Source organism: Hordeum vulgare, chromosome 1H (assembly GCF_904849725.1).
Source record: "Hordeum vulgare subsp. vulgare chromosome 1H, MorexV3_pseudomolecules_assembly, whole genome shotgun sequence".
NCBI classification, from domain to species: domain Eukaryota; kingdom Viridiplantae; phylum Streptophyta; class Magnoliopsida; order Poales; family Poaceae; genus Hordeum; species Hordeum vulgare.
Window position 1 is genome coordinate 463,433,078 of NC_058518.1, and position 12,444 is coordinate 463,445,521.

The 12,444-nt window shown below is 44.0% G+C and overlaps 2 protein-coding genes across 2 annotated transcripts; one reads left to right on the plus strand and one right to left on the minus strand.

Annotated features, from left to right (window-relative positions):
* The first annotated feature begins 513 nt into the window (after positions 1–513).
* Positions 514–3,390, plus strand: LOC123445549 (peptidyl-prolyl cis-trans isomerase FKBP20-1). The gene is made up of 7 exons (XM_045122550.1): positions 514–657; positions 749–794; positions 1,653–1,784; positions 2,021–2,154; positions 2,241–2,320; positions 2,401–2,493; positions 3,001–3,390. Exons 3-7 carry the CDS (start codon positions 1,676–1,678, stop codon positions 3,143–3,145), a joined length of 561 nt encoding a protein of 186 aa, XP_044978485.1. The 5' UTR covers positions 514–657; positions 749–794; positions 1,653–1,675; the 3' UTR covers positions 3,146–3,390.
* Positions 3,391–3,550: 160 nt separating this feature from the next.
* On the minus strand, positions 3,551–7,997 carry LOC123445543 (probable protein S-acyltransferase 16). The gene is made up of 7 exons (XM_045122539.1): positions 7,289–7,997; positions 5,744–5,836; positions 5,564–5,665; positions 5,402–5,479; positions 5,212–5,310; positions 5,030–5,125; positions 3,551–4,115 (listed from the first exon to the last, which is right to left on the minus strand). Exons 1-7 carry the CDS (start codon positions 7,559–7,561, stop codon positions 3,975–3,977), a joined length of 882 nt encoding a protein of 293 aa, XP_044978474.1. The 5' UTR covers positions 7,562–7,997; the 3' UTR covers positions 3,551–3,974.
* Between the last annotated feature and the right edge of the window lie 4,447 nt (positions 7,998–12,444).

The following is a 12,444-nucleotide window of genomic DNA, read 5'->3' on the forward strand; positions in this document are numbered from 1 at the left end:
CGTCGTATCTCTCATTGCAGCACTGACGACAGTTGTGATGCTTCATTGCAGCTGCAGCACAACACCGGCGACACGTAGTAGCTTCATCGCAACATCGACTTGACGGCCTTGATGGCGGCAAGTAGCAGCATCGTGGCTCGTTGTTGCTCCCACTGGTTGCAACATCGACGAGATCGAGGGCTCCCAACTCCGGTGTCCATGCCCCCAACTCACAGCACACCTCCCCTCAAAGGCAAAAAAAAAAAAAGAGAAGCACGAGAGGTGAAAGGAGATGGATTCATGATGAATGTGAGATGAGGACGAAGGTAGAAGAAAGAGCAAAAGGGATAAAGCGCGCGTGTAGTTGAGACACGCGTCAACATGATGAGGCGGTTTATGCATTGCGGGGATCAGCCGGTTGATTTCAAACACTTTTCCTCCTTCTTACAAAGGAATTAAAGGCTTTTCCTTCCTGTACGGATATTGTTTCGAAAAAAGAAAGGAGAATATTTACAGGTTTCGGTGCGAAGCACTGGTGGTGGTGACCGAATCGAATCGGCCGAGGGGCATCCTCCGGTAAAAATCACGCGAAGCCAATCCTCTGATTCCCTCCCTCTCCCCCTCGTCCCATCCAGATCTGTCCTCACTGTCCATCATCCCCTCCCCATCTCCGCCAAGGTACGTGCCGCATGCCCGCATCCGTCTCCCTCCTCTCCTCTCCTCTCCGCTCACCCCTTCTAATCCCCATACCCACCCGTCGACTCAGCAGGTCCTCGCCGGCGTCCCCGGTGCCACGGCAGTCGCTCCAAACCGAGGTAATTTCTGCACCTCCTTTGCCTGCTTCTTCACGGACCTATAGCGGATTGATGCTTGTAGGCTGCCTCCAGGTCACATCAATTCGGCTGTAGCCTACTGAGGGACAGTAGAGTAATTTTTAGGTTACATAAATGCATCCTGGGAAAAGATCTCCTAATGTTGTAGTACAGTACACCCTAAGCAGGAGTAGGCACTGCTGCTTATTGGAATCGGGTTATTTTGGGAGGCTGGGACTATGTTTACATTTTCGTTTGCAGAAAAAACATCTGTATTTTCTCTTAGGAGTGTGATGAAATACAGCCATAAGGGCCTCTTTGGTTCACATCGATTTTCGATAACACGAATAGGAAAATACAGGGTTGGGGTGGCTTGTCCACTTGAATCCTATAGGATTAGCAAACCACATGAATTTGGACTAGGGAAAAACAAAGGAACTGTAAAAAGAGGTTCGAGTGGATGGAAATAGAGTGCAAAGCAATCCTTTTCGATTTTTCCTAAGTATTCCAATCGTACGGATCAAACAGGCTGTGCAGGAAAAATTCATAAGGATTCAACTCCTCCAAAAATCCTTTCAAATTCCTTTAAATCAAAGGAGCCCTGAGCAGGTTTTGTACTTCAGACATTCGATAGTGTCTTCGAAACGTTGAAGATTGTCTCTAGGGCCATTTGTTGCTGTGTCAACCCTAACCGTGAAACCTTAACTTTAAACTTGGCTTCAAGTTTAATCTTATGAATTTTGATAAGCAAAGGAAGTGATTATTTTAATTGATATTCAAGTGCTTGTACCTATCATTTTGATCAAAGTTGGTTATGCTAGAGCGCTCTAATGCCCTGGTCTTGGTCTTTCTTCCTTTCAGAATCTCCATTCTACAGCAAGGCCATGGCAGAAACCATAGATTTAACAGGGGATGGAGGCGTCCTTAAGACGGTGGTTAGAAAAGCAAAGGATGATGCTATAAGCCCATCTGACAGCCTTCCATTAGTTGATGGTACTGCAGTTAATATATAACACTCTGAATAAAACATAGCCATACATAATTTATTTTCTACTCAGTATTTGTCTGGGCGGTTGTGCTCAGGGTTTAAGTTATGGTAGAAGCCTGTTCTGTCAAGTACTTCCAACGTTTTCCACTCGGCTACTTTTCCCCTGAAACTTATTGCAATGCACTTTCATATGCGGTCTGCCATGTTGGATTAATACTTGCCTTTATACCTATATTTGCAGTTCATTATGAAGGGACACTTGCTGAAAATGGGGAAGTTTTTGACACCACACATGAAGACAATTCTATTTTTTCATTTGAAGTTGGCCAGGGAGCTGTCATTAAAGCATGGGATCTAGCCTTAAGAACTATGAAAGTATGTGAATGTTTTTAATTGCTTGCTCAGTTTGATTGCCTGGAAAGTTTCTTTCTAATATTTTATGCCATATCGGAATGTTCAAGGTTGGTGAGGTTGCAAAAATAACATGCAAGCCAGAATATGCCTATGGAAGTGCAGGCTCCCCACCAGAGATACCAGCGAAGTTTGTTTGATATTTCACCACTCAATTTACTGATGTTTTAACTTTTTCCAGGCGTAACAAGGTTTGCTTTGTTTCTGCAGTGCGACACTCATTTTTGAGGTGGAATTAGTGGCGTGCAAGCCAAGGAAAGGTTCAAGTCTGGGCAGTGTATCTGATGAGAAAGCCAGGCTAGAGTAAGACATTTACAAGTGTTTCCTCTTTAATATTTTAATGCAGCAAGTACCCAATAATCAGACGGTGGTCGATCAAAATCCTCAATGAAGCTGATCTGTGGAGGTTGGCAGGGGCTAAGGAGTTACAGAACTCTGCCTCTGGATACTCCTTCACCCCATAACATCTCTAGACAACCATAGCTTTTTTTCTCTATCTTAAGAGTTTCTTGTCCTTTCTTCTCTGTTTGTATGAGGCTAGTCTAGCTTTTGCTGTGTTTTTTCGTCAGCACCTTTGAGCCAGTTTGTCATATATTTTTCCTTAATACATGGCACATGTTTCGACGTGTGTTTGGAAATAATTAGGACTCAATAATCCTGGTTTTGTTTTAATGGTTTCTTGATATGACTGAAGAACCTTACGGTTATGTGTAGCGTCAGTTATCCATTTTGTAACCAAAGATTGTCTATTGCTCACCCTTGCCACCGTAAAAAGTATGATATGTGATTTTGATACATAAATTTTGATAGGGAGCTTAAGAAACAGCGGGAGCTAGCTGCCGCTACCAAAGAGGAAGAGAAGAAGAAGAGGGAGGAGGCAAAGGCTGCAGCGGCGGCCCGTGTGCAAGCCAAACTTGACGCGAAGAAGGGCAAGGGAAAAGGAAAGGGCAAATAAGTTACATTTGCTGCTGGGTGCGGACTGTTGTAACCTAGTAGAAAAGCATCAGACCACAAGATTGCTTATTGGCTACAGTGCTTTCGGTACTCTACATGGCGTGTGCAGCCAGCACTATAGCCGTAGTGAGAACACTAAATAATTACGGCAATCTTTGGTTTTTGCACAAGATGTGGAATGTTTCCCTTTTCTGACCAAGTGGTCTTTACTGGGCAGCAATGACATTTTCTTGTCTGATAGTGTAACTGCAATGTACACCTTTAACGTGCCATGTGCCATGAGTGTGCACGGAAATTGCACCAATCTACGGCAGATGCAATATTTACCTCTGAAGAAACGTGCATCTCACCAGCACTATAGCCGTAGTGAGAACACTAAAAAGAGGACAGTATGTACACTTACTTAACAACACAAGGGTTAAACTTTTTGTGTACAAACACAGCGAGTCCAGATTACGAGATTTTTTTTTCCTTGATGGCCTTTTGCCACAGTACAGAGGACAGTATGTACACTTACTTTACAACACAAGGGTTAAACTTTTTGTGTACAAACACAGCGAGTCCAGATTATGAGAGGCGGCAGTGATCTTCCTCATAATGTGAAAAATTACTTCTGATGTATCTTTTCATGTCTGAACTCAAAACAGAACCGTGGAGTGGAGGAAATACTCCTAGGCCGCAGGTATCTTTTTCTGTATCTTATATTTGAGAGGTTTTAAGAAGTATCCGCTGACCTGCTACGACCCGAGATGGCTCAGAAAATGGTATATATTGGGCACTTGAATATGAATTTCAATCTCCTTCCTCATTTTAGCAACTATATATGCACCTCACTGTGAATGTAATGCTATCTTTTGTAAATCACACGGTGGTGAAGCTGATGAAGTATTGTAGGATGAACGGAACCGTAGGCCGTTGCTTGTATTGGTTGATACTGGGCAGAGCCAGCATAATATGCTACGTCCCAGCACCTGTGTATGAACAATGGGAGACATCAGAACAAGCAACACATGATGCTTTCCGGGGATAAGAAAGCAATTGAGGAAATATGAGTATAGTTCGGGATGCAAGCGGCTCTGCATAAGCCCGCGCCATTTGTTAAACTCGCAGAATTAGTTCTTTCCTCCATTTGATGTCACTAGTACAATTTGTACTAATTCCGTGAAACTAGCCCTGAGGGCGCGCTGCTTACATCCTTAAGTATGGTGTTATGTGCGTAACTATGAATACTTGCAGCAGGGAAATCGTTTTCACCTCAAACCATGAAAACCATGAGTCAATTTAGTGCACTAACTTTACTACTCTGGCTGACAGCAATGAAAGGGAAATGAACTACTGCACTGATGAGCACTTTTCTTGGTTCCAGTCAGAACTTCTATTGAACGCCCCTAACATGCAGGACCAAAAAAAGATGCATGTGACCGCACAAATCAGCAGCATGGTATAACTACATGTGAGAATTTAGTAAACATTACTCCCTCCGTTACTAAATATAAGCCCTTTTAGGTATTTCAGTATGGACTACATACGTTACAAAATGAGTGAATCTACACTCTAAAATACATCTACATACATCTGTATGTAGTTCGTATTGAAATCTCAAAGGCCTTATATTTAGAAACAGAGGGAGTATTTAATATGTCTAGGAAGGAATTTTGTGAGATTTGTCTGAAATATACAATTGTGCATATAGCAAAATCAGCTTAACAGTATCAAAATTGTTGATATCTTTAAATGGACAATTAAGCGGTTGCCATTTTCTCTGAAAATCAACTACTCCATTATGCGTTTCATATTTCGACATGTGAAATATTTAATATCAGGGGAATACAACCAAGAAAATTGGTCTTCTTTTTTGCGAATTGAAAATAGTTAGTCTTCTTACCGAAATAAGATTCTCATAAACACCAAGGTCATATGGATGATGATAAAGATCTCCACCCTTTTCTGCCAACCACATTGCTCTAACTCCTTCATGGTACTGCAACCATAAATAACAAGCATTTTAAATATTTTCTTAAACAATAATGCTGCCCAACATCAGAAGAGAAATTTGTTGTCACAAACCTCAATTGTAGTTTTGTTCTGTAATATGAGATGGATATGCCAGCCCAAGAGCACTGTCAGCGCCAGAGTTAATGGACAAAGAATGACCCCACAAATAATCTGTCCATTTGTCAAGTTCCATTTTTTTGTGAGTAGTTCAGATGAACATGCAACATGCTAAGTAACTAAAAAATAACCCAAGAGTACTTACGATTGATGTTCTAGAAGAATCACTGCCTAACTGTTCATCTTTCGGAGCACTGTAAATGATGCTCCCTACAATCAGAATCTGAGAGGAAAAATATATACTTTAAAATGCTATTACCACTCCAAGAAATCATATTTGCCAAAGTAATTGAAGAAACTGAACTACCATTGCATAGAAGCTTGCAATTACAGCATACAATACAAAGACCAAGAATATCTTGTAGTTCTCGTGTCCAACACAGTTATTGATCCAAATACAGTGATGGTCCTGCAAATAAGAAGTTAGTGAAAAGTGAAAGTGGAGATAAAACAGAAGGATCATAACAGAATCAGCACTAGCCAGCACCATTTTTAGAACACATCTCTTGCACACGCGGCAATGGTGTGCACGTGGAGGCTTGTAGTGGCCACATTTCTGGCAATATCTCAAATCACCACCCTGCAAAAACAGTATATATTGAGTATTTTGAGACAACAAACTTATGCGAAGTTCATTTTTTCAGCTATCGTCACGGAAGTGTACTCCAGAATAAATTGGAAGATGGGAGTTCCCCCTTATTTATTCCCATCTCAACCTTACTCCCATACTAAGCTAATCCCCCTTCCATTTTCCCAATTTTTGGTTGAAGGCAACATCACATTGTAGTGCCGATTTGGTAAGCTACTTGCTGACAGCAAACTTCAGTTCAGCACCACAAAGCGATTTGCTTAAGTCTCCCTGCTGCTGAATCCCTTGAAGAAGCAGTCCAAAAATCTTGCGTTGACCATAAAAAAATCCTCAATATTCTTGTTTGTTAGAGCATCTCCAACAGCAGCACAAAAATATCGCGACCAATAAATTTTTTAGCACGTCACTGTAGCACTTTTAAAGCGCGGAGACCGGAGTATCTCCAACAGACGCGCGCTAGTGGGGCGCCCAATGCAACGACCCCACCTGCAGCAGCACAGAGTTTGCTGCGCGCGCAAGCCGGTGCACCAAATATGCTGCACGCGATAGCGCTTTTCAGCGTGCGCCCAAAAGCTTTAGCGCGCACACTGTTTTGCAGCGTCTGTTGGAGCTGTCCGGCGCCCAAAAAACGAATCTTTTAGCGCGCAGAGCACTTTTTGGGCGCGTGTTGGAGATGCTCTTATGCTTAAGCGTTTATAGGTCCAGCGATATAATATGCTACTTACACGAAATGTCTACTGTTATAACACAACCATGGGCACAAAACGAACTAATAAAGGAAAACAGAAACTTGGACATGCCATGGGAACAGGCCAAATAGCCATACTCACACATAATGCTATCTATTTATTTGCATTCAAGTACTCAACGGTCGCATTCATTTTGGAAAATGGAAGATAACAAGGCCTAAAACCTGAAGCGTTGCATCACCACTAGAAAAAGATTGGCAATGCCAGCTGCTGAATTTAGAGTCACTTTGGTTTGCTAATAGCTTGGGCTTGTTTGGTTTAATGGCCATGGATTGAAGCTTGCAATAATCGTTTTGCTCATGATTTGAAACCAGATGTAAATTAAGAATATTATCTACAAAAACCTTCAAGCTCAGACTAGACCGACACACGGTGGAAGATTCTAGGGACCAGGGGCCAACACTCAGATTCGGATCTAAATTATCTATCTATGTATCCTTTAACAGTCGCAACTATGAGCTGAAATCGGCAACATGGAATATTTACACCGATAGATGCTCGTAAACGATCCAATCCTACGAGCCAAATTGGCATTAAACTGCATTTGCCCTATTGGGAGGCACTACATTCGAAGCGAACGTGCCAAATTTCACGAGAGAAGGGGAAATTCTGCACAACCGAGCACCATTCCGCCCCACAGATCCAAGACGAGAAAAGCTAGCAGCCAATCCAGAGCGAGAGGCCCAACACGCACCTTGCGCTTGACCTCGTGGACGGGGGTCTCGGCGTCCTCGACGTCGGGCAGGAAGGTGGGCGGCACCCGGCCGGGGTCCCGGGAGACGGCGGCCGCGTAGGTGGCGAGGCAGGCGGCGGCGAGGGCCGTGAAGGCGGCGGCGTTGGCGACCCCGGCGGCAGTGGCGAGGCCGAGCCAGCCGGCGACGGCGACGAAGACCGTGGTGTAGTAGACGTAGCCGATCGCCGCGAGCGCCGCGAAGATGGGCAGCGTCAGGTACCCCGGCCTCCCCATCGGCGCGGCGCCGGGAGTCGCCTGCTGCGCACGCGCGCCTGCCTGCACGCCTAGGGTTCCGGCCGGAGGAGGCGGGGGAAGGCGCGCATCCCAGGAAGGGGAGGGGAGGGAGGGAGGGAGGGAGGGTGGGCTAGTCCCGCGTGGCGTGCGGTGCGGGTCGGGCGGGCGCCGAGGGAGGCGGCCGGCCAGTTTTATGGGAGGCTCTACTTTTATTATCCCGCGGGAAGCAACCGGCGGCGGCGGCGATACCAGCACCAGCTAGGCCGGGGAGGCGGGCGAGGGATCAGAGGCGCGGCGGCGAGCAAAAAGCATGGAGGATCTGCCTGTCGCCCATGCCCAGCGTGAAGAACGTGGTGTAGACTGCAGGTAGAGACAGTGGCAGATTAATATGCCGCGCACTGCATAATTCGCGTGCTTTCCTTGGAGTATCATGGGTGTCTCGGGACTGTGGATGCCGCCGCTGCTCCTTTTTCTTTTAACAAAGTAAGAACGCAAGTGTTCATATATACGAGCATACTCTCATCCATATGAACGCAACCACGCACAACTTACCTCTACGAATATCTTCAAAAGACTGAGTCGATATATCATCTTACATTTACAAAGTCATCGTAGGCGTCTCATCATCGACAGGGACGCCTCCTTTCAATGAATGCACATCGCTGAAAATCTTAAAATTAATTCAGGAATAATGCGATCATTACGGCTTGAAATCTGGTGGGCTGGAATAACTGTTAGAACATAATTCCCCTTATATGGTTCTGATGATTGATGACAATGCCCTTTACGGACTAACCGTGTGAATTTAGATTTCAGAGATTATCAGATGATACGAGACAGTTTATTTCCCCTTGGTGTTTAAAGCGAAGACGGATCTTTTCTGTTGATTTAGAGTTGGTGGTCTTGAGTCGTAGGAAATTCATACTATCAAGAGGGGGACCGCTTCAAAAATGTTTGGGTGAAACCATCACGTAGATATCACTTTGCACCCTCCATTTCTTCTCGGCATCTGGAACTTCTTTCTTCCTTGCCTTAATCTACCGAGAATCTCATAAGCGGTAGTACTGTGTTGGTGCCACTTTCGCTTATGTTTTGCTCTCTGATGTGGGCAGCGGTAGTAGCGCGGTTGTTACGAGCAGAAGTACCACTCTTGCAATACTTCGATCATTACACCGCCTTGCTTCCTGTGTCGAGACCTGCACATCAAATTCTAAGAGAAAGTACAGATCCGGCGATACTACCGTGACTTTCTACCGCTAGAACTACCGCTTATATTTTGCTCTGTGGACGGATTGTTTTTCTGAGTGGAAGTAGAACGGTTATAGCATGCGGTAGTACCGCTCCAAGATGTACTACTATGCTACACCTCTTCTCTACCGCTAGTTCTCCCGTTGGTGTAGCATTAAGCGAAAGTACCACTGGTGGGAGCGGTAGTACCGTTCCGGCAGCACTACTGCCTCCCTGAGCTCGTCAGTTACACTAAGTATGAGGAAGTACCGTGCAAGCGGAAGTACCGCTCACCCGAGCGATACTACAATGTATGCATTGTCAGAATGGCAAAATGGTTGGATTCTTCTTCCCGCTATATAAGTGAGCCTTCTTCTCCAAGTTAACTTACCTCTTTTCGCCTAAAGCTCCATTGTTGCTCCTAACCTCATTTTCGCCCGATGTCCCTCCCTAGCCATCAAATCTTGTTGATGCTCTAGGGTTGGAGAAGAAGGCCTTGATCTACACTTCCACCAAGAGAAATTTGATTCCCCCCATTAATCCTTGCTGGTCTTGTTATTCTTGGGTGTTTGAGCACCATAAACGAAATAGGTCATCTCGAAGCCACATTTCATTATGGTGAAGCTTCGTGGTGCTGTTGGGAGCCTCCAATTAAGTTGTGGAGATTTCGCCAACCTTGTTTGCGAAGGTTCGGTCGCCGCCTTCAAGGGCAATGGGCACCACTAGTGGAATCATGACATATCGCATTGTGTGAAGGCGTGAGGAGAATATGGTAGCCCCGGTGGCTTCTTGGGGAGCATTGTGCCTCCAGACCGCTCCAACGGAGACGTATTTTCCCTCAAAGGTAAGGAACTTCGGTAACACATCCTCATCTCCATCGGTCCCGCATGTGGTTATTTCTTACCTTTACTTTGTGTAAGCTTTACTTGTGTTGTATCATTTGCTTGCTTGTATTGTTGTTGTTGCTAGCATCATATGGTTGTCAAACCTAGTTGCATATCTAGACAACCTATTCGTTGCTAAACCTAATTTGTTAAGAAAAGCTATGAATTGGTAGTTGCATATTCACCCCCTCTAGTCAACCATATCGAGCCTTTCAATACCACTGTCCAACCACAGGTTGGTTCACGTCGCTGCTGCTTTGTGGGATTGATTTTAGTTAGCATGGTGTCCCGACTTTGCGTGAGGGCAGAATGATGGCTAAGATGTGTATATAATTGGTTATTTGGGCATGAGATTGGTAATGTGTTGGCCTGCTGATATATTGCAAAATGGTGTTATTCATATTAAGCTTATCTAATGACAAATGTTCATATGATTCGTACCTTTGATAGTTCTTTATTGTGTAACAACTTCCGCCAAGATGTCATCCTTAATCATTAATGGTTTGTTGTTGAAGGAAACATCACTTGGTGCACTTTGTACCAAAAATTCAGACAAGATAAAGGACGTTCCCATTCCCTCAATTCACATGTAGACTGCAGCATCACGTTGATACAAATCATGATTTAATTCATAACTGAGAGGAAAACATTACTTGATTCTTGAACTCCGGTATGCATAGATAAAATATAAATGTTTGGCATACAAAACTACAATTAAGGAATAGTCTATGGACGTATAGCAGAACTTACATAGAACACGAATTGTTGTTAATCTTTCATACTAAGGAGTGAAGAGCTCCCTGAGAGCACCTTCCATATTGTACACTCGCCACAAGCTAAATTACAAGTCATACAACATATATTGAACACATTCAGAAGACAAGGTCTGCCTACGGACGAAATCAAACGATAAAAGAAATGAAGTCTAACTTGCTATCCCAGGAGACGGCCAACGCCATTCTACTCGTCCGTGCAGGTACATACATGCGTCGGCTCTCCTCATTATACTCCCACTCGAGGCGTGGAGCATCATCTGCGTCAAGATCTGCGGTACCTGAACCTATAGTGGTGTAGTAATTTGTGAGCCATGGGGACTCATAAATCTCGTGACCAAGATATCAGGACTAATTAAGTTATTAGGTGAGGCATGGCTAAGTGATGAGGTTGCAGCAGTGCTAAGAATTGTTTGGTGGCTAACTTACGTCTCAAGATGAAGATGAGAATCTACGCTAGTCGGTCGCAAATAATTATGATAAAGAAGTGATCCTGAACACCTACTTACGTCAAACATAACCCCACCGTGTTCTCCTTTCGAACTCTCTCAAAAATAGATGGTCACGGTTACGCTCACATTTGGTTCATTTTAATTAGGTTTACTTCAAGTTTGCTATAAACAAATGTTAAACAAATTTTCAAGTTACCACATAACCATGGACATGGCTTTTCGAAAGATTTGACCCTTTAGGGATGCTTCAACTAGTCCATCACAAACTATCACAAGCTGTCCTCGAGAGAAAACCTCAACCTCGAGGTAGCCCGAGGTATCATCGATATCCCAGTGCACAAGATATATCGAGAAGGGTAAAACAAATCCAGCAAGACCGCCCTACATGACAACGAACCTGATAAGAGTCGTGTATCTCATTCTCAGGACACTACGGATAGGCGACGTGTACAGTTGCCTGATAGAAATCCCCAAAGTTTCCCTAGGGTGGCCCCGCACATTGCTCTAGTTTGGACCAACACTCATGAGGAGCACTGGCCCGGGGGTGATTAATTATCCACAGGGTAGCTATTCCCTATGCACTTTTATTATTAAGTTCATTAGCAAATGGAGTACGAAAGTTGGGTCTTGCCAAACTTTACACCAAAATGATTTATCAAGGGGATCCCCATAACAACCCCAAGCATGTTAGGAGCGCTCAATATGGAACATAACACCGGTAAGCGGAAACTAGGGCGACAAAAGTGGAACAAAACACCGAGCAAAAGACCAAGTCTTCCGCCTTTTACCAAGTATATATGTGCATTAAATTAAATAGTAATAATAAGATGATATCCCAAATATCCATGTCAACACATGGATCACCCTGCACCTATAACTAACAACGCTATAAGAAGGGTTGAGCAAGCGCTAACTTAGCTAATTGATGTTTGCTAGGATGTGGAGGAGTTACAGGCTTATCATGGCATTTTTGGAGGCTTGACATTCAGGTGTTAGGCAACGAGAAATAACAATAGAATTGAGACAACTAAGCATAACAAAATTAGAAACGATATCAAGGTCAACGATCATCTTGCCTCACACTTCTTCTGGGGAATAGAACTCTTGCGCTCCAGGAACGTTCTCAACAGGATCCTCGTACTCATACTCGGCATCCGGAGCTACCCAAAACAAAATACAACATCCAATGAACACATAGCCACGGCACGATGCTCAAACAATATGATGCATGAATATGTTGTGCATGAAGCATGGCAATGCTACACTAGTCATCTTTCTCATGCAATTATTTAGTTATTATCATTCTGGACAAAACCTTAAGATTAATTATTTGGACATGCATGACAAAACTGAGTTCATCACGAGAAAACGATACAAATGCATATAAAGAACATCGCAAACTGAGTTACGGATCTCTCGGGACTGTCACGGCAAGGTACGAAAGGCAACGATGATAAAACAAAATTTGAGAGGGGCTATGGGAAATTACTTGGCATCCCAAGTGTGCCACTGGATTGTGCATGAAATTCTATGTGAAATGGACCTAA

Excerpts from the sequence above, each read along its gene's own strand:
- LOC123445549 (XM_045122550.1), top strand. The coding sequence starts at position 1,676 with ATGGCAGAAACCATAGATTTAACAGGGGATGGAGGCGTCCTTAAGACG. Across the intron at positions 2,155-2,240 it reads TAGCCTTAAGAACTATGAAA|GTTGGTGAGGTTGCAAAAAT; the intron begins GTATGTGAATGT and ends GGAATGTTCAAG. Across the intron at positions 2,494-3,000 it reads GATGAGAAAGCCAGGCTAGA|GGAGCTTAAGAAACAGCGGG; the intron begins GTAAGACATTTA and ends AAATTTTGATAG.
- LOC123445543 (XM_045122539.1), bottom strand. The coding sequence starts at position 7,561 with ATGGGGAGGCCGGGGTACCTGACGCTGCCCATCTTCGCGGCGCTCGCG. Across the intron at positions 5,666-5,743 it reads AGAGATGTGTTCTAAAAATG|GACCATCACTGTATTTGGAT; the intron begins GTGCTGGCTAGT and ends TCTTATTTGCAG. Across the intron at positions 5,480-5,563 it reads TTGCAAGCTTCTATGCAATG|ATTCTGATTGTAGGGAGCAT; the intron begins GTAGTTCAGTTT and ends TTTTCCTCTCAG.